We start from the raw sequence: 26,174 nt of genomic DNA, 5'->3' as shown, positions 1-26,174 counted from the left end.
TGTGTGTATGTTTATGGCGTGTATGCATGTCTGTAGCGCGTGTGTGCATGCTTATAGCGCGTGTGGCCAGTGATGCCACATATACAGATTTTTTGCGTATTTTTCATACAGATATCTGCATATACAGATTACAGATTTTCTGGAAATAATACAGATTTATACTGATTTTTTTGGTTTTCATGGGGTCGTAAATTAAACTTCTTTATATAGTTGAAAAACATAAATTAACTCAAATGCGGTGGAGCGTGTCGGAGGTTTTATTATATTCATATGCTACGCATATACATGTGCATGAATGAATCACGGAAAAAATGTTAAACAAGCTATATTGCATTTTTTCGAGAGGGATATGTCCCGTACATATGCAGATTTAATTTTACAAATTTTTTTAAATTTTACCAAGGTGATAAGATTTTTTGAGCTCCAAAATACAGATGAAAATGTGGCATCACTGCGTGTGGCACCGCCAGGTTTGAGAAGCCACCATCATCCAGCGTATGTCTTTGGGCTATAAAAGAGACTGTTTCTCCTCAAGCAAAGCAGAGGGACGAATGACCGTTTGGGGTTAAAGTCCCTTCAAAAGAAATCAATCTATCAAACCCCATCAGTTTCATTACTAAACCGTACCGGTTACATACGGACGCTAGGTGTTAGCAGCTGAAAGGAGGAAAGACAAAATAGTACTGGTCATCTCGTGCCGGTTTCACCCGTAATGCTGGTGGCTGTTAGTAGTGCATGGCTACTGCAAAATACTAAAATGTCTGGAATTCTGGACGGACTAACCAGTAAACAAGAATAATCGGCAACTGGTACCTTTTGGTGCCTCGAAGTTTTGTAATAGAAGCGTTGCAATTCCCTCTACTATTGGTTCAATGGAATATAAGAATACGGTAGTCAACGTCATGCGGTCGTGTCTCGAATACCACCCACCTACTATTTCACAACAGTCCCTGGTCTTTAGTTTGAAGATTTAAAAAAAAGCCTAAATTGCATTTTAAAAACTATCGAAAACAAAGTCAAGATAAAATTGATGATGCAAATGTTAGAAAATGGAGACATGATTTTCCAAATATTGGAGCATAAATTATTAGTCAATTGGGTTGTTTAGCTATATCAGTTTTATATCATCTGAAAAAGCTGCATTTTCTAAGTAAATCGTGATTTTCAAAAATTTACTATCGTTGTTCTTCGATTCTTAAATCACGAATTAAACCTGCCCGAAATCGCTACAATGACAGTTTGCCCATAGACCTATTTACTTACGAATGTGTTAGTGCCACGGGTTGAGGAAAATATGAACACATCGCTGTCTTGTTTGCGATGCAAGGTTTTGAGCAGCGGGACAAATATACAGTTGGACACCTATTGTTAGTTTTAACTCGATTCTGAATATACTTTTCATCCGTGAACAAGAATCTGGAGAAGCTGGTGAACGTTATCGACAAAAGGTAGCAAAAAATCATAAAAAGTTGAAACAACGATATGCGATGATTTAAAGTTAGGGAAAACAAAAGCACCTTTACACGGCTCTACACGTTTACTAGTGTGCGTAGTTGAAAAGTCACTTATCTCTATATACCAACTGTCATTGTAGCGATTTAGAGCGATTTTTTATTCTTCATCAAAAAATCGCAGGACAATGATGAAAATTTTAAAAAAATCGCGTTTTGATAAAAAAAAATCCACTATTTTAGCTGATAAATAAAAATCAGAAATCCGTGAATAGCTAAACAACCCAATGGTTAAAATTTTGTCTTCGAATTTCGATCCCAGTTAAAACAAGATTATAGTTAAATTATGGCATAACTAAGTACAATAAAGACAATTTTCGAAATATTTTTGGGTTTTGGTTTTTTTTTTGTGGGTGACCAAATCCCGTTTGGAAAAAAGAGCACAATTTTTGACTTGCTTTTCTTTTTACTGCATACCGCGCTTAAAATTTGGCTCCACACGTTTGGTCACTCATTTCCAATTTTACCCAACCCTGACGCCATCAAGATGTCAATTCCTTCTGCGTGGCGGCATCTACGGTTGCAAACCACATTTGACAGCAGAAGTGGTAAAAGTGTCGTAAAGTGCCAGACAGAAAAGAAGAAAAATAGGGAGCCAAATTTTCCTGCTTCATCGTTGAAACGGGCTGTTTTTCTCGGCAAACTAACTGTTTCCCCAGGCTGGGAAGTGTTTTGTGTTTAGTGTTCACGATTGTGAGGTCGTATTCTATGTTGAGGTGTGTTTTAAAATGAGCAAATCGTAGAAAAAAATCTCAGCCTTGGGAGGTAGGTTGAAAAAAAAAAAAAGAAGATGGATTCGGTAGGTGGGCTGCACCCCAATAGGATTTTCATACACTTGTGAAAAGTGGCGTTTTTCAGCGGATTGTAACATTTACATACGGTTATTGTACTTTCTAGCTGAGGAACGCCCATTCTAGGGCAGCATAAACTAGCCTTAATCGATACCGACGACTGTACGGAAGTTGGCCTACTTTCTGGAAGCGCTGACACGACGGTGGCAGGGAGCGGCGATCACCTGCCTGGATTGGCGACGGGATGAGATTCAACAAACAGGAACTGATTACTTTGGCCACACAACCGAGCAACAAGTTCGACAAGGAGGGACCGCTTTACGTGACGGAAAAGCAGGAAGGATTCTTCCGGAAAACTGAAGGTGGGGTTCTTGGCTTTGAGCTTTTTTTTTGCCCTCATACATCTCGAAGCGGGAGGTCATTGCTTGCCACAATTCGTGAATGCTTGATGTTCAGGTTGGATTCATTTTTGTTTATTATTTTGTATTACAAACATATTCCCGATAACCACATCCAGGCGAAGAGGGCATTAATAGCAACCAAATCGGCGCCAGTAAGAATCATCCGAAGCGCAATAAATCGCTCAGTTGCATTGGTGGTACCACGAAAGGTTCGTTGTTGTTTTGCAGCAGTACGTAACTCGGCACTAACAGTAAAAAGTGGGTTGTCTTTAGATAAATGCGGGAAAAGGTCCGTTCCTGTACTGCACTTCGTAGTTTTTGCTGTCATTTGAAAATACAAGTTTTCATAACATTATCCTTGAAGAAGCTCAGTATAACCTGAAACTGCAAATCTATGTTTAGTCTTAAATTAACAAGGGTGCTGGAAGAAAAACTGTTGCCTTCTCACTATTAGTAAGCTCAAACTAACATCATTTCACCACGTGTGGGTTGTTTGTTAATTTGCACTAATAAAAAAAAAAAAACAAAAACTAACAACCGAGTCGATCGGTGTCTATTTAGTAGCTTGTTTGAGAGTTTAATTTCATTGCGTCTTTCATTTTTCGAAACAGTAAGCCTCGAAAAGTGGTGCCGGCTTCGGGGCAATTTGCTGTTCTACTTCAAATCGAACGATCCGTTCTCCGAGCCGCAGGGATGCATCGTGCTGGAAAAGTACAGCTGCGTTAAGCACGGCGATCAGAAGGAATACGACGGATACGTGTTCTATCTGGGTAAGTTCTAAGGTCCTTCAGCCTTCGGTTTTGTTACGATTTTTGTTTTTTTTTTTCCTGTAGAATTTGAGGACGGATTACGGCAGCGCTTTGCCGCCAACACCGACCTAGAGCGGTTGGAATGGATTCAGGCCATCGGGCTGGCCGGTTACGACGTCAAACGGGCCCAGCTGAAGTTTCTGCGCGAGCAGATTGACAAAAAGCGTGGTCTAGTGCATGACGTGGACGTTGACATGCTGCGGCTCCAAACCGGCAAAGAGATAGGTGATTTAATTAATTTCTAAAACCCCTTTTGGGTTGGCTCGGGTGGTGGATTTCGTGGAACGTAGTTAAACCAAGTAGTAATAGTTAAGGTTTAGAATATTCAGTAGTATTTCAGTAGTGCATGAAGGTATTTGCGCGGGACCAACGCATTTAGTTTGTTTAATTATACCTGTTTAGGTTTCGGTTTAGTGATGATCGCAGAACAATAAACTAAAGCAGGGCACCACGGTTCACGACGGTGACGCTGTTTGTTATCAGCTTTGGTTTTTTTCATTTTCACCCCTAATCCCTGATAGGGTTTTTCTAATCGCGCTTCAACGTTCGTTATGAGTTCCATCATCACTTGCTTTTGCTGAACGTCCCTATTTTTTACGATCGATCAGTTAAACTGTTATCAGTAGATTTTGCTTTCAGTAGCTACCGAACGAATGTCTGAATTGAAACTTTTTCATTTCGCAGATCTTGCCGAAATCCCGATCTGCGAGTCTGCCATCTCCTGTGACAACTTGCTGTGCGATGGAAACGGTAAGCCACCGAACCCGTCTGTGGTAGTCCAGGTGACATCGAGCAGCCGTGCGGCCAGTGGCTGGGTGAAGTACGGCCGAACAGAAGTGATCGAGCGCAGCTCGAATCCCGTGTTTATCTGCACTATAACTTTTCGCGCTGGCGATGGATTGAACGCAAAATCCTTGATCCGCTTCACGGCATACGACGTGCGGGAAAAGGTCACACAGACGGCCGTTCCTATCGGATGGGCCGAGGTAGCTTTGGGAGTAATTACCGATACGTCACGGTTGAGAATTCCGCTGCGCACACAGAGTCCGTGTGGTGGGAATGCCGGCTTTATCACCATTGCAAGTTGCGCACCGGACCTGGAGAAGCGAACGCCTCGTTCACCGGCCAAAGTACACGAACAGCACCAGCAGCAGCATGCGATCGGACATCGGCGCTCGCAGTCGCTGCCACCCAAGCTGGGCGTGAAGCTGTTCATTCCGCCGGCCTCCAAGGTGTCGCTGATGTTCACCAATCCTAGTGTGAGTACATATTAGGGGGGAAATCGTTGTATGGAAAAAACGAAACTGGATAGCAGAAAGCCAGAACCAAATTTTTTTTGTTCTATTTGGGGCCCCAAACAACCCTAAATTTATCGGAAGTCGATTAGATTAGTTTAGTCTCCGCTTGGCGCATTGCATTTCAAATTTATATGGAGATTTATATGAAAAAACCAACGTTTTTGCATTTTCCATTCTAAAGAGCTCAAAGCGACTCAAACCATTGGTTTCATGACTTCAAATTGTAGGTTTTTTGATGCCTAACAACTTGGCCGAAGACATCAAAGAGCTAGGGTGTTCCTAAAAAATACTAGAGCTGTTTAAAGTTGAGTATGTCAAAGTTATGTTGCAAATCATTTTTTCATCCTAGCTCTTCAGTGCCTTCTGCAAAGTTGTTAGGCATCTAAAATACAATACTTTTACATAATGTAGTGTATTATTAGATCATTATTGAGCTCTCTAGAAAGGTAAATGCAAAAAAGTAGGTTTTCCCATATAAATTTTCATACAAATTTGAATAGCAATGCGCCAAGCGGAGACAAAACCAATCGACTTCCGGTAAGTTTAGGATTGTTTGGGGCCCCAAAAGGAATCATTAAACCTTGGTTCTGGAAAATCTTTTTTTCCACCCTAGTACATATCTATACATAAGTTAAAGAAAAAGACAGAAATCTGCGAAACTTTATAACATCGTGAGCATTTTTTGTTGTTTTGTTCGTCTTGATATAAGAAATGCGCGATGGGAAATATAAAAAATTTATGAACATTTCAACGATTGGAAACTTGGATAATGGAACTGTAAGTCCCTTAATTTTTTTTTTGGGAAGTACCTACCTTCCTTCAGACTTATTGAGAGTCCGCAAGCTCAACAGTACAGCGCTGCACGAGGTATGCTAGAAGGGAACATCCTTATATACGTATCAAGACGGTTACACCATCTACTAGAGCTACGGCAACACACAAGAGCTGGACACAGCAGAACTCAGAAGCGCGGGCCCGGTGGCCAGTAGGCAATAGAATGAGCAAACTTTAATCTTTAGAGGCTAGTTTGTAGACGTTAGCACCATCAGCGTGCACAGCTGTCGCTTAGGAAGCAATGATGACGATAAGGACACCCTTATGCGCGGCAGGATACATGTCATTCTAGACCTCAACGCTCAGGTCGGCCAAGAGGAGGAATTTAGACCGGTCATTGGGAAGGTCAGCGCACATTGGTTCATGGACGAAACGGCCTTCGACTTATTGACTTCGCCGCCTGCAAGAACATGACCATACGTAGTACCTACTTCAAGCATAGCCTCATATCGTTACACCTGTAGATCACCACAACAGACCGACTTGAATTTCCCGAGGTCATCAAGGCTGCAGTACCAGAGGCACCCATTAACGCAGCGGAAGGTTTTATTGGGTTCGTCGAGATGAGTCAACGTAACGGCTGGTTTGACGAAGTGGGCCAGACGATTCTAGAGGAACAGAATTAGGCACTTGCATTGATGCTGAAGCAAAGGACTCGTCGGCAGACCCTTCTTTTACGGAACAAAATACGCCGCCGGGATAAGCTGTAGTAGGAGAAAATGGACTAACTGTATCGTTCTCAAGAAACACGTAAATTCTATAAGAAACTGAACGCATCCCGCACAGACTATGAACCACTAGCCGAAATGTGTCGTGAGAAGGGTGGAGGAATCTTTACAAATGAACGGTGGTGATCGACAGGTGAAAGCAGCACTGAAATGAACACCTGAATGACGCAAAGGCAGAGAATCAAGATGGCAAGAGGAACGACTTCGTCAACACAGCGGATGAGGGAGACATACCGTCCCCCACAATAAGAGAAGTTAAGGTAAGGTATGATAGGATGGCTTATGGAAGCGAATTATGAACCACTAGCTGGTCCAACTCTACGGCGAACCCAGTATCTAGAGCAGTGATAGTACAGTGGGCGGGACACGTTGTAAAAGTACCGGAAAACAATCTTGCGAAAATGGGGTTCGGCTCAAATCCGACCGGTACAAGATGTACCAATGTTATTAAATATTATCACACCAGATCATCAGAGTACTCGAATCTTTTGACAATACCTCACAGTCTACCAAGGATGAAACGACACGAAAGAGTTTCAAATGATCAGGGATCATTAACAAATATGTTGAATATCGAGAATCCATGACACGCCGGGTACAATGTGGAAAACGTGACTATGTGTGGATGTAACTAATACGTATGCAGAACGATTTTTAGGTAAAATAACAGACACTTTGTGATCCGTTCCGGGAAACCCGTTCGCTGCATCTGCACTGCTGCGATACGGGAACTGGAAGTTGGGATGTCCAAAAAGCACCTGAACCGGGAAAGAAGCAATAATTTCATTTAATATTTTCATCTCTCAAGACGATTTTGAACGTTAAAAAGATAGTTATCAACAGTTTGCGGCATCGATGGTGGTTTTTTAGCTCTGTCGATGTTTTGAATTATGGCCTTGAATCTTCATCAATTCTTAGCAACTGCTACTGACTTCAGCGTCTTGTCGTTTTGCCTCGGTAATTTTACTATCTTCGCAAGGAGGCAAACTTGACTAAGGAACGCTCGGTTTTCCGTACCCGGAATGGTTTTCATTAATCATAATCCAAGTTGTTGGAGACAAACGCAGAGCTTTAGAAAGAATGCATCGGAATCAAAGCGCAGATAATGGTGCAGCCTACAAAAAAATCCTTCGGATCTTCAATGTGTTACAACGGACATGAAACCGCTGAGCTTTTCACTGAAACTTTTAAAAAAAGGTCATCGAATTGATAACAAGGAAGAAATGAACAATCAAGTCGAACCTGCCATCGATCTGCTGGAGTTACGTCGTGAAGAAGTCAGACGAGCGCTTTCTGAGCTGGATTCTGGAGGTTCAACTGTACCGGACAGGCTTCCAGGTTGGTAAAAAAATCAAGGATAAAGCGATTCTATTAAATCCGCTGTTCTCAAGTTATTCTAACGATTAGTCTACTTCCATCTTTACGAACGAATTCGAAAGCGCGTTTCAACTGCGCAACACGGCTTCTTGAAAGGAAAATCGTTGTCGAATCTTTTTGAATTCTCCTCTATAGTCAGAACGAAACTGGATTTCGCGAGTGTGCTTTGGCGACCAAAGTATGGCGTACAAAAGCAACCGTTAGAATCAGTTCAGCGCAAATTCGTAAAATTCGCTTTTAGGCACCTTGGATGGAATGTCTAACTACCAGAATACGAAAAGCTTTGCTGTCTAGTGGATTTCGAAACAATAAGTATCAGACATAAGATCATAGATATGGTGTTCTTCTGCAATATACCTCAGTGGATCGAACGTTCTTATCTGTTAGACTGACTCAATTTTAACGAAAGCCCGAAATATCTCGTCAACTCTTGGTCCAGATGTTATCTACAGAGACTTTTGTCATTCTTAACATCCAGAGACTTTTGTGTGTCGTTCGTGGAAAACTGGATGGTGAACAGATTCTGGCATTGTAGCAGTGCTTCGTATACTGACTCCATTTCATATGCTGATTGATAAGATCGCGGTTTAAGTTCGAGAAAAATAAAAACGTTTATGGATCATCCTGAGAATGTCACGAAGATTGAGCGAAAGTGAACGCTGGTCGCTTCATTACGATCACAGCGCCACGCTTTCGTGAGAACAATCAGGTCGTAATCGCTGCTACCTAATACCTAACTAATAGTAACCGCAGCTACGCGATCTTGGTGTGCAGACCTTTCACATTCTGGTGGTACACAGATAGAAAGCGACCGGGACTTTCTCTGCCGCGGGAAACATTGGAAATGTGGGTTGTGGGAAGACTTTATTCTCGAGTAAAGGGTAGGGATGACTTCAGGTCACTGGAAGAAATAGCTCGATTGTGCCGAGAGGATTAAGGATTGCTGGCGTATATCTCGGAAATGGCTGATTTCAAATGGTTTCCAGGCAGCGTGGAGTCGATATTGATAATGCAGAGAAAACTTTCAGAGTTGGAACACAATCGTTGGAAAGGTATAACTAAAACGGTCCTTAGTATCAGATGCATAAACATCCGAGAAATGATGATACTTGCCTGAAAGAATGGGTTTTTAAAATTATTTGAAAAACAGTTTTTTATTTCTGATGCATTGGATGAAATTCTTGGAAGAACTCATGTAAAAACTACGTCAATAATCAATATCAAAAAATGAGAATGTTATTCATTCGACTGATATAGAAAATATGATAAAGGAAGGATTTTTGGAAAACCTGAGAGCAAACATGTATACCTTACTGGATAAATGGTTTGATTCCGTTAAAATTCGCTTTCAAAGTGGTCTTTCCAACCTTTTAACTATGAAGATTTTAATTACATTGTTAAGTCTTACGTCACCACTAGAGCTGCATACTTTGTATTATTTTATCTAGGATTCGTCTTTTCGCATAGACTCACTCAAGCTTGATTAATAATAAATTATTGTTTACGCTTACTTACAGATCCATACCTACCGGCTTCACTCCGGTCTTGGTGGGGACATCAGCGTGCAGGAGATAATGCTCGAAAGTCAGTTGTGCTACATTATCCCTCAGCAGTTACTGTAAGTAACCCCCTAATTGTTGAAAACCGTGAAAATCATTTTTGCCTCTCAGGTCAATTTGGATCTCCCGCGAGAAGGAATTGCTGCAGGAGATCTCTGGCATGGGTGAACTGGGTGGCGACTGGCGGCACCGCCAGATGGAGCTGCTCGATAAGCACCTGAAGCTGCTGAAGGATTACTCTCAGGCGAAGCAATTTCTTGCCCAGCAGCAGCAGCAGGGCAAGTACTTCAAGGCGAGTTGCAAGAAAAAGGACGAAACGTTGGAGTTTGCTCCGGTGAATCTGCATTTGCAGCGCATGTGGGCTCACAACGACACCCTCAAGCGAGCCGGTGTGCTGGACGTTACGACGGTGGGTGCGTTCACGCGTCACGCTGGAAAGTCCAAAACCGGGGGGCTGCTGAAGCTGCTGCAGCAGATTAACGACGCGGCTGCCAAGGATAATGGGGTAGGTTTTAGCTGTAAGAAATTGATTTCAAGACTTGACCGATTTTTCATTTCAAGCAGAGTAGCCAACGGGTAGCCGCGGCTAACGATGCCGTGCAGGCCATCAAGCAGCTGCGAAAGGAGATTGTGGAGATCATGTCCCAGCTTCTGTATCTAGCGAAATCAAAAAATCCCAAAGGGATGCTTCCACTGTGCAACGGAATGATGACCAAAACGCGAGCTTTACTCAACATTTGGGAGCCGACGCTGGTGGAGGAAGCGTTTAGCTTCATCGAGCGGCACCGGATAATCGACGAACAGCAAACGCAGCAAACGGTTGGAGGAGAGGGTGCGATCGGTTCCGTTTCGATGTCACCCTTCCGGAAAATAACCCAACAGTTGGGTGCGCTCGATTTGAAAAGCCCCGAACTGGAGGACTTCTCCACGCCGATGGGACCCGCTCCGGATCTGTGGCCCCAGGTGAGAACCAGCAAATCTGGTGTACTGGGAGCGTTTGGAAACAGCACAAAAACTAAATCGCCTTCTTCGGTTGACATCAGTGCCATTGCCACCATCCAGAGCACCTTCAATCAGATGAGCAAAAGTAAATCAAAAGAGTATTTGATGTCCTGTTCGCTGCCAGCTGCTTGCTACTTGCCAACGGAACAACCTGGCGCGAGAAAGGCCACTCCGACTGATCAGAGTGCTTCGGATGATCTGAAATTTAGCGAAACTCATTTCGATGTTAATGGCGAAGTGACAACGTCCGCCCCGGAATGCTCGGTCAAGTCTCCCGAGGCGGAGGCGGAAAAAGGTGAGGAAGCTTTACAGGCGTTGTCCCGGTTGGCACTTTCCGCGAATCAATTGTTGGAGAATAAAAACAAGTTGCTCTCGAATCTGTACGATGAAAATGGGTATCTGATCGAGAACACTGCCATCGTTCTAGGCCATAATGGAGCTTTCCTCGATACCAAGGTGATGAGCTTGAGTCCGTCGGCTAATTATTACCGTCCGACGGAGGAACCGGAACCGCTAGATCTGACCCAGCTGAACATTGAGGCCAGTGTTATGTGTTTGGTCAGTAAGGTTAAGTTTCTTTGTGGGCGCTGTGGAAGTCCGGCAGTACGGTTGAGACAGCCGAAGTCTTCACGCGTGGTACCGTTCGGGACGATCCCGCCGGATGTTGTGACTAGCCAGCCACTTTCGTTGCCATGCGCTGGTGAAGGTTTGGAAGCTCAAGATTGCGGCTCGTCGTCGTCCGCTTCGCTGGGAAATGTTCTCCCGAAGGATCTTCTACCGGGAACGTCTGGGAAGCCACCTCTCTGCAGCAAAGATCTGAACCTGGCGCTGACGCAGGCCGTTGGTGAGGTCACTCGAAAGGTTAAGAAGGGTAACAAGTTTACGGACGGATTGGATCTATCGTTAACCACCGATTGGGCTTCCGAGCTGCGGCCATCGATGAAAAAATTGCGCCAGGCTATGGATGGGTTGCTGAAAACGGCACGGCTTATGCATTCCGTGCAACGGCTGCAGCAGGATATGAAAAAGAACTCCACCGTACTGGCCGTTATGTATCGGAGAGATGTTTGCTTCTCGCAAGCTCTGACGGCGCTTGTTTCGGCGCTGATGGCCAAACTGTGGGGACAGAATGTGACTGAGAATTATATCAGCTTACTTTGCAGCTTGGGTCCTTTAGCATGCTTTGAAGGGCTTCTATCGCTGTACGGAGGGGAAACGGATATGTGGGGCGATATGAGCGTCGCCGTTGGCGACTTGGCAACGGTGAGTTTCACTCTGGTTCGTAGTAATATTCAGCGAGATTCCAAGGCCTCCCCGTTGCCAAGGGTGGTTGGATCGAGACAAGCGCTGTCCGTTCTACTGCCCGTGCCGGAGTCCGTTTTCTGTCATTTGCCCACGAAGGAGAGTGTCAGTTTTAAGGTAAGTTAAATTGGGACTTACACTTTCATTTTTAAATTATATTTTTTACCTCAGGTCACTCCGGTTTTCTTCAACATTGGCATTAACGAAAAGGCAACTTTGGCGGAAACGTTGGGCTACACGAAGGAACAGCACCGGTCCAACTGGGACAACTATGACCGACTGAAGCAGTACCACATCCGGTACAAGAAAATACCCTTCAACTTCATCAATCCTTCCTGTTCGGCTGCACTGGATACTCCGACCAAAACGGGTCTTATTACGACACCTCAGAAGGAGGTTCTTGTTCCCGAGCGGTCGGTAGTAAGTCTGCTGAACGAAATGGAAGATCAGCTAAGGGTGAATTGTTCGAAAAATTACCGTATTCTTACACTGGCCGAGGATATTACTCGCTCGGTGCAGGGTCTGCGATTTACCTCGTGTAAGAGTGCGAAGGATCGGACGTCGATGGCCGTTACGATGGAGCAGTGTCGGGTGTTGCAGCAGGAGTTCCATCTATCCGCCGGAAATGTGCAGAATGTGCTGGATACGATGCGGAGGTAGGCTCTTGATGACGTTCAGTAATTACAGAAATTAAATGTTTCTTTCTAGTGAGGGCACCCGTTCGGATAATACGATGAAAAATATTGGCCTTCGGAAGTATGCCTTCAATCTGCCCCAGGTTCTGTCACTACCGCAGGCATATCGTCCTCCGGCTGGTGCCTACGGAAAGGCCCAGTCCTAAGAGTGAAACCCCTCGTTTTTCACTGTGTCAATTCCCAGCTGATTTTTCAACCCAGTAGCCACAAGGGACAGGCCTGTTTTGTACGTATATTTGTTCATAACATTACCTTTACCGAGAGGAAGAAAAGGATATAATCTATGTGTTTACTAACACCGTTTTTATTAGGTCACTAACAGAAGCAAAATTGGCAGTTGTAAACTTAAGTACTAATCGTTGTTGATGTTCATGAAACGTTTGCCTATTTATTACTGTACCCTTAGTATAGCCTCTCCCTTCAGTTGAGTTGCTTCAACTTCGATTGGCTATTAATATATCCTATAGGAAACCTATTCTAACAGACTGACATTGTTGAAGTATTAAACAGAAGGAGTAATTTACTGCTTACACAAGATGACGAGACACGGACGGCCGACCATTTACTTATTCCCGAATAACAATCGAATCATTATGCCAAACTTTTTATAGTCAATCGTTCCACATACCAAAACTTTAAACGACCCGAAACCCGTACTAAGCCTTGTCACCTCCCTTGTGCAAGACTGTAACAGACAGTTTAAACATAACAGCAGACTTTGAATCTAATCCAATAAACCGTATAAATGTTATACACTAACTTCTACCACAGACTTAACCAAAAAAAAAAAAAAGGAAGCATCAAATTACTACTACTAATCAACCGATAGACTTTTGGAATGCATACATAGTCACTTAGCTAGAACTGTTCCATTTTTCGTACGTGTACTAACCGCGTAAGCCCTTTTAGTATCGTTATGCTCCCGAAAGCGCATGTGCCAAATTTTGTTCCGCTGCTTAGGGTTTCCGGCAGGCAAGTCAGAGTCAGACTCCACATTCAGGGTTAGTTAGGCTATCGCTTGCTGTTTCTTTAGTACCCGTCCCTCTTACCTTTTCTGATAATAACCTAAACAGAGAGTGTTGTTTATTAATACGCACACATCAAAATTGGGACAAATAATTATACCACTAAACTTTAGCCTTTATTACACACCCACGCTACATTTTAGCAAAGCGTCAGCAAAACAAACAAATATTCTGAAAAAATTCTGATTATCCAAAATTGTCATTTGCGAAAATTGCGGACACAGCGAAGCATTCGAAACCTGTAATACCGGACTCGAGTTAATAATAAAAGTGAAAATTCACAATAGCACAGCTCGTGACAGGTTTGACTTATGTGGAATTTGAAAGAATGTCACTTTGTGGAAAGGTTTAATATAGGATTTGCTTTCCCCTTGTCGTCTCTACTTTTTTTAATGTTCACCAAAAAAATAAACTTCTTCATAGACTTCAAGGCGGCATACTTTTCGGTTAAGTGCAACGAGTAATGGCAGATTATGTTTATTCACGATTCCCCAACAAAACTGATTAGGCTGATTCGCGATACCCATCACCAAACTATGCTAGAAAGTTAGCGTGCATGGCAATCTACCATCTGACAAAATCCTGGGGTGGTTACTTGGGTCTAACAGAAGTTATAGGGCAAAAGGTGTGCATTTTGCCAGAGGTGTTACGGAAATGCTCTTGGTGATGTATAAAACATGACAAATACTCATCACCAAACTATGCTAGAAAGTTAGCGTGCATGGCAATCTACCATCCGACATAATCCTGGGGTGGTCCCATGGGTCTAACGGAAGTTATAGGGCAAAAGGTGTGCATTTTGTCAGAGGTGTTACGGAAATGCTCTTGGTGATGTATGAAACATGACAAATACTCATCACCAAACTATGCTAGAAAGTTAGCATGCATGGCAATCTACCATCTGACAAAATCCTGGGGTGGTCACACTGGTATAACGAAAGTTATAGGGCAAAAGGTTGCATTTTACCAGAGGTGTTACGGAAATGCTTCTGGTGATGCATGAAACATGACAAATACTCATCACTTAACTATGCTAGAAAGTTAGCATGCATGACAATCTACCATCTGACAAAATCCTGGGGTGGTCACATGAGTCTAACGGAAGTTATAGGGCAAAAGGTTGCATTTTGTTCGAGGTGTTACGGAAATGTTCTTGGTGATGTATGAAATATGACAAATACTCATCACCAAACTATGCTAGAAAGTTAGCGTGCATGGCAATCAACCATCTGACAAAATACTGGTACAAATACACTGGTCTAACGAAAGTTATAGGGCAAAAGGTTGCATTTTGTCAGAGGTGTTACAGAATTGCTCTTGGTGATGTATGAAACATGACAAATACTCATCACTTAACTATGCTAGAAAGTTAGCATGCATGGCAATCTACCATCTGACAAAATCCTGGGGTGGTCACACTGGTCTAACCAAAGTTATAGGGCAAAAGGTTGCATTTTGTCCGAGGTGTTACGGAAATGCTCTTGGTGATGTATGAAACATGATAAATACTCATCACCAAACTATGCTAAAAAGTAAGCGTGCATGGCAATCTACCATCCGACAAAATCCTGAGGTGGTCACATGAGTCTAACGGAAGTTATAGGGCAAAAGGTGTGCATTTTGTCAGAGGTTGTTGAAACATGACAAATTACTCATCACTAAACTATGCTAGGGAGTTAGCGGCTACGGTAATCTACCATCTGACAAAAACCTTGGGTGGTCATATGGGTCTAACGAAAGGTATAGGGCAAAATGTGTGCCTTTTCTAGAACTAAGATATTTCGGATCCATTAAATCATTCTGTTTAATGTTTTTCACTATTTATTAAATATGAATACTATTTACATTTTTCCTGCTTTCACTGGCGTAACTGATGGGTGACAAACACTTCTTATTCTCAGTTGGAAAGCTACAGCTTCTCAAATCTGTGATCTATATTCATGCTCTTCGTATTTATTTTTTCATTAGTAACTTTTTGTTGCTGTCATTTTATTGCTAACACGTAAATATTTACCTCCTATCGAAAACGTCGCTTCGGTTCGGTTCTCTATCGTTCAAGGTGTGCGTGTGTGTTAGTTACATATAGCGTAGTCCCCAATGTATTGGTTTCGATTGTTTACAAAATTCTCTACTACTAGTATAGTCAAAAGTTTACAACGTACTTGAGCGCGCTTTATCTCTGCGATTCGACTGACAAACCCTTTTGGTGATTTATTTGTCGATACGAGAAGCTTCTACTTCTATGTTCAGTTTTCTTCCCCTTCTTCCTCTAGTCGATTATATGTTTATTAAACGTCAAAATGAAATGCAAAAACTGTTCCTACATTGCTTTGCCAAAAACAGCGGAAACAAAACGGTCAACACGAACCTGAGCAGTACAACAGGGGGGTGGTGGCACACGGTTCGGTTCGGTTTTGTTCCTAACCTCAATTGTATCTAGCTTAAAAAATAATCAAAATTCTTTTTTCTTCCTACCGGCGTCGCGGGTCCACTAGAACTGAATATTGCATCTACGGTTTCGGATTTTCAATTTCATTCCCTAATCTTTGTTTCGCGTTTTTCCTTACCTTAATAACTAAAAATGTGTTTCTAAACAAGTTCTTTTTTTCCTCCCTCTGTGGTTCGGGGTTTCCGCTTTGGAAAAAAACGGCCACAGGGGAGTCATTCCTATTTCTACACAACACTCTTTGAGAGAAGCGATAACAAAACAGAACAAAAAAAATGAGCAATAACAATAGATTCGCAACTTTGAGCAGGAAATCGAAACAAAAATAAACAGTAATAATTTAACGATTTTATGAACAAGAATTTTGAACGATGGGTGGCTAAAAACAGAAGAGATGTGCTGGGAACTGTGTCGACCGTGTCTAAACGTCAAATCATCGTCGCTCGCGGAAGGCAGGTTTTGACGCGGTCAAGATTGAACCCGGAAAAAAGGAGGAAAGCTTTGTGTGTGTTTGTGTTCTGAAAGAAATTTTCCATCTTTTATCATGCGCCGAAGGGCTAAAAACGAATCTAATAAACTCTATCTCTACAGTTTGTTGTGGAATGGTAAATCACAATCAAAAGTAAGAAGAAAATTTCTTTCAGTGTTTCTGTTTTCGTTTTTTTTGTCGGCGTGGGCGTCGGTCGGAATAACAAAGTTTTACTGGGGTCTTGACTAACGAGAATTGCTTACTCGCTAATGTGGTAAATTTTTTTTGCTTTGTTTTCTGCGTCTGTGGCTAAATGAGATTTTTTTTTTTCCCGAGAAGGCTTACCAACTAATGAAGTTTTGTGGGTGAATGATAAATAAATACATACAACAATGTGAGCGCGTTCGAAGAAGCGATCGATCGAGTCAAGTTTGGTTTAGAACGAGAAAAGAACTAAATAGTGTTAAATTGGAGTGTGAAAAGTAGGAAGGGGAAAAGTCTAGCAAAGTCCCTCCAACAGCGGACTCATCTGGTGCTCGGAGCCTTTGCGCTGTCCTTCTATTCTGATAGTGATTACCATTCGACGGGGTCAATAGTGGCGGTGGTCACTGCGACCGCGTCCATTTCCATTTCCGCTACCCATGATGTTAGGCTCCCGAAAGTCACTGCCACTGTCCCGGTGGTGGTTGCTGCTGCGGCCTCGATCCCCGTCGGCCGCTCCGCTCCGGCCACCGTCCGCCCGGTGGCTGCTCTTGTGGTGATGGTGGTGGTGCCGCTTCTTCTCGCCCTTCACGCACACGTCCGACACGACCATCTCGGATCCGTCCCGGACGGCCATGCTGTCCCGCGGGTAGTCCCGGCTGCGGTTCGTCGACAGGTTCTCTCGTGATCTGTCGATAAAAAATCTAGGTGTAGGTGAAAACAGCTCGATAAGTGGTGTCGGCAGGCCGCAGGCCGGTTAGAAAGGAGTGGGATTTAGGGGGGAAAGAAAGTCGTTTGTTGGGAGGTTTCGACGTGTTGTGATGTTAGTGGCGAGATTGTCAGGTCAAGCTGCTGGTTGTGTCTTGCGATGCTTTAGATTAGAGCCGCTTTATTTCGAGGTGACACAGCTCTACTGAATCACTGGACGAAACCTGGGTCCATCATTTAATATTCAAGACGAAATCTAGATAATTGACTGAACGCCATCGCAATAGGCGAAGACTAATTCATCCGTTGGCGGGGTCATGGCATCAGTTTTCCGGGATTTACGTGGAATAATCATGCGAACCTTGTAGCATTTGAAATTTTGATATTGACAGACAAGGTGTTATTGGGAAAAGTTTTTTCGTAATTGTGATTGTTTTTAATCTACAAAAACGAGATGTCTTGAATAGGGAATCATAGGGACAAATTACCGGAAAATAATTTAATTTTTACTTCTAAAGGAAAAATTCTCTCTGAATTCTCTTTTCACTTGTCCTACATTTTTCGAGTTAAGGGGTTATATATCTTTTTAGTTTAAAAAAATCGAAAAAAAAAATTATTGCATTATCTTACAACAACATCTTGAGAACATTGGTATTTTTTATGAACGAACATGATTTGTCGTTGTTGAATAAAAAAATTACTACTTTTATGCAATAAAAAGGTGCTACACGCTTAAGAAAATCCAAACTTTGCTCTTTTTTCTCTAGCAAAAAGGTATTTACTAATTTGAAATTTTTTTTTGAAAAATTGATTTTTTCTCGATTATTTTTCATAGACTATGGTTTGGGTAAATTAAAGCGATGTCCGTGTTAGGGAATCTTTTAGGTGATCTTTAGGATTAGTTCCTAGACAACTTTACTGAGTTACAAAGATTTGAATAAATTATATGGCTATGTTCATACCTGCTTGAAAAAACTACCCTTGCGTTTAAGACATTGCTCAAATCTTGTCTAATTCTTGGTTTTCTAAGCCAAAATAATGTTTAAAATTTAATTAAAATCAAAAAGGTTTGAAAAAAAATTGAAGGATTATAAGGTCATTCTGGCTGGATGAATTCTCCTAGGTTTTTGACTGACTGAAATTATGTCCTTTATTCTATGTGGATGGTTGATTATTTTCGATGATTACAACACACTGCGAGATTGTTCTCATGACGTTTCTGTCTACTGCCATTCAGCCATCATCAGATACGATCAACTACATTCTCTTGCCATCAGTGTGGTTTCCCTACTAAATAGGGAAATTATGTCCGTGTTAAAAAAAATAAATAGACGTAAAATTCCTTTTCTGCAATTTAATTATTCAACAATTGTTACGTGTTTTAAATTTCGAAATATTAATGTGAAATTTTCAGCAAAAGTTCCATACACTTTTGACATTTTCTCTTGTAAATTTTCTCGAGCAGTTGTTATCGTTGTTGGATTTTGACTTTTTCTGCGCTTATGATACTTTTACCACGGATTAACAGACTTAAAACTGAAAAAAATATTCAATGAAATCTTCTTTCTGCTGATGCCAGTACTTCATGTTAGTAAAACTAGCACCATCTGCTGCTGTGTTAACGCTGCGTTCTGTATTCCGATATCAGCGCCAGCGTACGTGCATGTGTCAAACTGGGAACCACAAAATATGTATGAGATTTTTTGTGGCTATGGAGCTGTTAGTCTGTGTTTTTACCATTGCTTTTTGCGGCTTGAGTTTATAAATGCGATTTCCATTTTGGGAAATACACTCATATTGGTTGAAAAAGTGTGTTATAACCCTATCCCCGCGGAGAGAAATAGGTTTTTGCATCGAGAAATGACATTCAAACTCTTATTACTCAGCAACCGCATGCATAATTGGCACAAACTATATTGCATGTTGAAGATCAATCTGTTTTCTAACAGCTTAGAATATTTTCATCGATAGAAATTCCAAGTATAGTTGTTAAACTGTTATCAAAGTTTATGTGTCATGTGATGCCATATGGCATCACCCGCGGGAAATGGGTTAAATAAGGATGACACTGAGTAATATATTTCTTATTTGAAGCATAGTGGGCTGTTTGTAGTGAAGTTTTAAACGGTTTTGTTTTAATTTGCGAACCTTACGTCGTTTTTGAGAGATTTCATTCTATAGAAAATAAGCCTCATCATTTATATTCTGTTCCACTAAATTGAACGTGAGATCCTTCATTGTGTATATCAAGCATAAGCAAAGTGGAGCGGTGATGTCTCAGAAGTAAGCTGGTTCTATCATGATAACAAACAGGCCTTCGCGTTTCACCAAAAGTTCCTTTAAAGAAAATATTTCATACAAGAAGTGTTCCTATTTTGAATTGAAATGTTACTGAAAAATATACTGCAATCTTTAAAAATTTGATTCTAAAAACACTGCTTGAAAACAAAACTTGATAACAATTGTAAGAACAATTTGTGCTCGAAAATAGTTCATTTTAAACTTTAATAGTAATAGTCATTTTTCGAACTTAATTTCTATTTTTAACAACGGCTTTTACCCGTTAACATTCAAGTTTATTAAGCAGACAATGTGTGCAGTAGGGAAAGTGAAAAATAAGCGAACTGGAAATATGTGTGTCGTTAGGAATGAGCAATAGAATAAGTCAGCAGTGGAATGTGATACGCATATAGATTGTGGAACACCGTACCACCGTCCCTCGTAGTTTAATTGGTCAAAACACCATGCCGGAGACAGAAAGATTGCGGGTTCAAGTCCCGTCGGGATGCGGTATATTTTTCCAAATCTATCATATTTCCAGTTCGCTTATTTTTCGCTTTCCCTACTGCACACATTGTCTGCTTAATGAACTTGAATAATAGTCATACCCAAGCAATCTGAATGGAACCTTCTGAACATCATCAGAAGAAGTTGTTTAATGATGTTGCTACTTACTTGACATAGTTTTTCATTCAATAGTTGAGAAATTTTGCATATAAAAATGGTCCGACTATGGTACAACATTCTATTATTAAAATTGGGTTATTTAGCTATTTACGGATGTCTGATTTTTATATATCAGCCAAAAAAGAGTTAAATTTTCAGAGCAAAACGTGACTTTTTATAGTTTTATTTCTTTGATTATAAAATGAAGAATGATAATTGCTTTAAATCGCTTAAATAACAGTTGGTATATGGGCGAACTGTCACTGTAGCGAGATCGAGTAGATTTCGAGCTGTTTTAATTCGCGATTTAAAAACGAAAAATTAACGATATAAAATTTTTGAAAATCACGTTTTGCTTAGGAAAAGCAGCATTTTCAGATGATATAAAAACTCGTATAGCTAAACAACCCAATTTTAGAAAAAGGGAAAAAATAAAATTTTTCATAGTAGTAGTAAAGTCACAGTTTCATTTTATCAAAAACTTTATAATATGTCAAAAGTGCTATAAAGATCAAAAATGTTTAGTAGCGAAATTCGAAGGACTTGCCAGAGCCTGACAAAGTCATTTTTAATTGACAATCGTCAGGTGCAGCGATGCCAGATTGGAAGACATGTCTTCAAATTGAAGACATTTAACCTGCAGTGAAGACATCCTCGTTTGTGAAGGCAAAGTGATGACATTGAAAAATATGTGAAGACATTGGAAATTAGGTGATTTTGACCTGCATTTTGCAGAGGTGGTGACCTTTTTTTTACTCGACCGTTTCCGATTTGCCGGTAATTTTTTGGAAGACATGTGAAGAATTTTTTTCTGGGAAGGTGAAGACATTTGAAAACATGAACTGGCATCCCTGGTCGAGTGATAATGGCGCTGTCAATCATCGCTTTCAATTGTGTTTGTTTACATATTCACGGATTTCTGATTTTCATATATCAGCTAAAAGAGTGTAATCATCTGAGTAAACGTGATTTTTTCAATAATTTTATATCATTATCATTTTATATCCTTTATTTTCAAATGAAAAATAAAAACCGCTCTAAATCGCTGCAATGGCAGTTGGTACATGGGTGAATTGAGGCGAACTGTCACTAGCGATTTCGAAGATTTCGAGCAGTTTTAATTCATGATCTAAAAATTGAAGGACGCTAGAAAATTTTTGAAAATCATGTTTTGCTTAGAAAATGCAGCTCTCTCAGATGTTGTAAATTAACTGATATAGCTTAACAACCCAATTGAAAAACATTTGTTTCATTTTCGAGCACTTTGTGAGTCACATGAAAACTGCTCAAATGCTCTTGCATTGATTCTTACAGCTGAAGGGCTTCAAAAGTAAAGAAGTTATTTTCAATTGAAACCGAAGGTTAATGGCGTCACTATCCTGACGATTGCCAATTGACAATGGCTTTGAGCGCTGACGGAGACAACGGGCTTTTATACAGTACTTCACGTATATACAGGGTGTTCAATATGTTCGAAAACAACTGTTCATCGTTGTGTAACTGAGCACCATGTGCATTCTGTGTATTGGTATTGGTGTCAGCTTTAGCCTCAGGCTAACCGACGCACAAGGTGTCGACTAGCTGTTATTTGTTGCTTATTTACCGCGCACAATGAAGTAATACCGCGACGTCGTCGTAAAGCTGTTTGCGGTGGGGTTTAGAATTTTGTGACGTCACTTAAACGTGTTCAACAATTGGGAAACTTGTATAGTTTAAGCACAGACTAACAGACGTAACACTGGAGCCTAGCTCCATCCCCACAAAAAACGTTCATTTCAAATTTTCAATCGAATAACACTCATCACGCGAAAACGTCGTCTGGGGCGCTGTCATGCAATCTCATACATATTTTGTAGTTCCCCATTTGACACATGCAGTAACGCTGGCGCTGATGTCAAAATACATGACGCAGCGCGAACACGACAGCAGATGGTGCTAGTGTTACTAACGTAAAGTACTGGAATCATCCAAACGATGATTTTATTGAAAATTTGTTCGACGTGTTATGTCTGTTAGTCTGTGGTTTAAGTTTTATTCATGTTGTATTCGTATTGCGGAAGAGATTTTTGCCAACGCCAAAGCTTCATCAAATGACGTGATGCGGTGCTGGAAAAGGTCATAATTTGCATAAATCTCTCCGTCAATTGAAACAGTCATCAGTTTCACCAAAAAAGAAACAATGAACACCAGAAGGGAAAGAAACTCGTAAACAACTCCCTTTGACAGCGAAAATGTTCATTGTGATTCGATAAGAGTAGCCGAGAGGAATCAAATGAAAATGAAGGTTCGACGTTTTTACTGAATGCCAAGCATATAGAAAATGGCGGAATTAACAAGAATATCAAAAGTCAAAATCTTCAAGAGCGTCAAAAATGATAGAATTGACTTAAAAAAGGGGCATTTTAGTCGAACGTCAAACTTGTCAAATGTGTCCAAAATGTGCAGATTTTATAGTGTAAAATATCAAAAACGATTCAAATCATAGCTGCCGCTTCTCCTACAAAATGCCAGTTTTACAAAAGCAAAGTTTGTACAGCAACCTTTCCGAAGACCAACGCATCAATGTTGGCGATCGCCGACCTCCCTTACCCTTTGTTTTCGAATAAAAAACAGACTAGTGTACAAAAGATAAACAATAGCATCGCAGATGCGACAGTTTCGAAAAAAAAAAACGGAAGAAAATAGGTCAGATCGGAAGGGCTCTATCCAGAAGGTAGAGAGGAGAAGGGGGTGTCAGAGTGTGTGTGTGTGTTGGTTAGTGTTCTAGGGTGGTGAGGTAGGTGTGTAACATGAGATGATGAGGAGGGGGGGCGCGCGATGAAGATCCACTCACCTGTCGAGGTCCCGGGATCGGCTGCCGCCGAGATTTTCCCGCGATCGGGACCGGCTCGGGGGTGGCGCGTCCATCGTTTCCTTCCGCTTGAGGGCGGCGGAACTGCTGGCGTGCGTGCTGTTGCTGTTGTGCCCCTTCGAGGCGGATTCGTGCAGATTCTCCCAGGCCTGCCGGTAGTAACGGTTTAGCCCGTTACGCGACTCGGAACTGGAGCTGGAGAAGGACGCAACCGTGTTGCAGTCCGGCGAGGCCCGGTGCCGGTAGTGCTGGTTGCCCTGCTGGTTTCTGCAATGGTACGAGTGAGAGACAACGCTCGGTTGGGTGCGATTCGAACAAGGTTGGAAGATTGTTGACTTGGTGGTGGTGGTGTTTTTTTTATTTTTGCGCGATTGGGCTGGCAGTTCTAACACTGAACGGGGGCTAGGTGGAGACTGAGTTTCTGGGGTTTTTGAGCTAGTAACGAACGGTGATGAAACGATGCAGGGGAAGGCGAGGTGTCGGTCGCTACGCGATGCAAAGAGAAGACTAGGCACCGGAAGAAGGTGAAAGGTTTGACGGTTTTGTGCAGTGAATGAAATCTACCGGTGGCTACAGGCTACTACAGGGCGGGGGGTGGATGAGTTGGTGCGTTGTTCTTTGGGTTAGGATTCTCATACTACTTCTAACAGTGCAAGCCAGGGTTAGCAACACAGCACGGAAAGTTAGCGGTTAGCACATCACGAAAGGGTGAGAGAAAAAGAAAGAGTGAGAGTGGATAGTAGTTTGAGTAAAATATGGACTAGCGGTAGGTTCTTACATTGTATGGTTACGAATTTGTACGTTAGTATTGGTATGGTTATGGCACGTCGTTTTGGTTTTTTTTTTGGATAAAAGTAGTGTTTTTTGTTTGTGATAGTAATGATGGCGCAGATGTTTTCTGGGGACTGCTTGGGAGGTGGCTCCATGCCTGGCAGCAGTCGCGTCAGCGATCATCATAGCGAAACTAGCGAATCGTCGTTTTTGCAGTAGTAATCGTCCACGAGATGCGGTCGACGGAACAGACTTGACGCGGGAAGACTGCTGATGTCGCTATCGCCGCTCGAGAACACCCGTAGGGCGCCCGTAGTCGGTTGGTGGTTGACTGTTGCGGACGAAGGCTGCGCAGCAGCCGAAGTCTTCGGATGACCGAAGAGTCGTCCCAGCGCGCCTAGCGGCTTTTCGATTAGACGTTGCCTCACGGATTTTTGCTGTTGCTGAAGTTGCGGTTGTTGCTGCTGTGACCTTGGCTGTTGCTGCTGCTGCTGTTGACGGAGTTGAGGGAGCTGCGCCCGACGACGTTGTCCATAAGCCGTACCGAGAATATCCCGGCGGCCAACGGTTTGATCTGGAAACGGTAGTGCCAATACAGTATACCAACGTGAGGGCACCTGAGAATCGGCGGCATTCGATGGTTGCGGTTGTTGTTTGCTGGACTTGGTTCTCGGTTGGGCTTTGCCGGTTTTGGTTGCCGAGTTCGGGTTGTTATTGAAATCTCTACCGGCGGCGGATGGTTTATCGCAGAAGTAGTACCGCCCGGAGGCGGTTTTGGGGGCTGGCCTCGCTGGGGGACTTGTAGCGGTAGCGGCAGTGGTAGTAGTAGGAGTAGTTTTGGTAGTAGTAAAAGCAGTACTAGCAGTGTTGGAGAAGAAGCGCCGAGCCGCTGGTCGTGGTGAACCGGGTCGCGGAAGGTAGCAGCGCATTGGGATGCTACCGGGACCGGTTGGGTCGTCCGATGGTGAGCTGATGGTTGATAGGTTGTTTTGGTTTTTTTTTGGTTTGGTTTCGAAAAAATAACAATCAGTAGGCCGAACAGCGGGGGCGGTAAAACAGAAAATACTTTAAATGTGGCGAGCTGAAGAAGTAGGCTCTTTGGTTCGTTCGCATCTCTTTGCTTTGCTGCACGCACAGATGTGTGGTGAAATGATGGTTTGCGAAGATGCAGGAAAGAGAGAGAGAGAGACAGAGAGAGTTGGTGGGCAGGTGCGTGTGTGAAACGGATAGCGTAAACAGGAAGTAGTAAGAGGTAGTAGCTGGAAGGTGATGAAATCTCTCGTGGCTTGTGACACCTTGTGCTCTTAGTTGTAGTTGTCGTGGCTCGATGGCTGCAGTCGCAGCTGACAGCTTCTCTGGTGTGTTGCTCTCTTACATTTGTTCGTTTAATTTAATGGTTAGGCTCTCCCTTGACCTCCTTTAGGAGTAGGAGAAGGTATTCTTCTTGTGTGCCCTCGCCGTTGAGTATAAAGTATTCATTCTACCCAGACGATTGTTTTGTTTTGTTTTTTTTTTTGGTTGATGGAGGTTCGGTTGATGATTGCGTGATTTTTTTTTCAAATTTTTGTTGTTGTGATGGTGGTTGTGGAACACAAAAGAAAATACGGGAAAAAGGAGGAAGAGGTAATTTTAATGGTTGTTTTTTTCTTCTGTCATATTTAGGGTGTTGTTTGGTTTTCAACAAAACAAAGGGTGATTGTGGATGTTTATAATGGTGGTGGTGGTTGTGGTGGTGATTGTTGTGGTTGTTTTTTTTGCGGTAACTCTCTTCGGCAGAGCAGAAAGGTTGATTTGAATTGGAAGAGAAAACAGAGCAAGCGGATAGTAACAGTGTGAGTGTGTTTGTGTGTGTGTTGGTAAACAAAGTGCACTTGTTTTGTATAAGTTTTGGGAGTTCTCTCTGTTGTTTCAGAGTACTTGCAGACCGCAGCGCTGCTTTGCGGTTGTGTTTGTGTGCGCGTGTAAGTGCGACACAAACATTTTTTGTTGTTGGTTTTTGCTTAAAACTAGGGGCCATTCCATAAACAATAGCAGGTGACGGTGGTTGGTGGTAAGGCCAGCGTAAGGTAAAGGAGAATAATTAAAAAAGGCATCATAACACATGCAAGGAACAATTACTGCAACCAAAGGTGTGGTGAATGAGGGACAGCCAGCGTTGAAAAGTAAAAAGGGAAGATAGGATACAAAGTTTGTTTGTTGGGAAGCGGCAAGCATCTAAACTCGGGTGTAAGGTGTGTGCGTGTGTCTTCGGAACGGGTCTCTTTCGGATTCTCCTTTGCGAGGCTGTTTTGTGACCCGGTCAGATTCTCTCCCGCCGAATGCTCCACTCGCGTGAACAGAGTAGGGAGAGCAGAGAGCGAGTGACAAGTGAGGGTAGTAGTAGTTTGTGTTGGTGTGGTTTTGTTTTAGTCTGTTGTTGTTGTAGTTGCGGTTTTTGTTGTTGTTGTTGC

The 26,174-nt window shown here is 42.3% G+C and overlaps 2 protein-coding genes across 11 annotated transcripts in view; one reads left to right on the top strand and one right to left on the bottom strand.

Annotated features, from left to right (window-relative positions):
* The first annotated feature begins 2,033 nt into the window (after positions 1 to 2,033).
* On the top strand, positions 2,034 to 13,618 carry LOC129731882 (inositol polyphosphate-4-phosphatase type I A). 6 transcript variants are annotated; one of them, XM_055692251.1, is made up of 11 exons: positions 2,034 to 2,276; positions 2,409 to 2,664; positions 2,820 to 2,912; positions 3,315 to 3,473; positions 3,537 to 3,737; positions 4,197 to 4,771; positions 9,267 to 9,367; positions 9,420 to 9,813; positions 9,870 to 11,729; positions 11,784 to 12,268; positions 12,321 to 13,618. In XM_055692251.1, the coding sequence occupies exons 2-11, from the start codon at positions 2,547 to 2,549 to the stop codon at positions 12,451 to 12,453; spliced, it is 4,119 nt and encodes a 1,372-aa protein (XP_055548226.1). In that variant the 5' UTR covers positions 2,034 to 2,276; positions 2,409 to 2,546; the 3' UTR covers positions 12,454 to 13,618. The 6 variants fall into 6 exon arrangements, with proteins under 6 accessions (XP_055548226.1, XP_055548262.1, XP_055548237.1 ...); XM_055692262.1 differs by having other exon boundaries at positions 2,044 to 2,276; positions 9,873 to 11,729; XM_055692255.1 differs by having other exon boundaries at positions 2,044 to 2,310.
* A 2,218-nt stretch (positions 13,619 to 15,836) lies between these two features.
* LOC129717449 (uncharacterized) overlaps positions 15,837 to 26,174 on the bottom strand; it is a 142,785-nt gene continuing 132,447 nt past the window's right edge. For 2 of the 5 annotated variants that reach the window (XM_055667345.1, XM_055667347.1), the window contains 2 exons: positions 22,936 to 23,220; positions 15,837 to 17,152 (listed from right to left, as the gene is read on the bottom strand). In XM_055667345.1, coding sequence (XP_055523320.1) covers positions 16,837 to 17,152; positions 22,936 to 23,220 — 601 coding nt within the window. In that variant the 3' untranslated portion in view covers positions 15,837 to 16,836. Of the gene's footprint in view, positions 17,153 to 22,935; positions 23,221 to 23,917; positions 25,205 to 26,174 lie in introns of those variants that run through there. The other 3 variants (XM_055667346.1, XM_055667348.1, XM_055667349.1) reach the window with 3 other exon arrangements.

The sequence above is a fragment of the Wyeomyia smithii genome, chromosome 1 (genome assembly GCF_029784165.1).
Source record: "Wyeomyia smithii strain HCP4-BCI-WySm-NY-G18 chromosome 1, ASM2978416v1, whole genome shotgun sequence".
NCBI classification, from domain to species: domain Eukaryota; kingdom Metazoa; phylum Arthropoda; class Insecta; order Diptera; family Culicidae; genus Wyeomyia; species Wyeomyia smithii.
Note: the sequence above shows the minus strand (reverse complement) of the source record. Positions and strands in the feature narration are given on the sequence as shown.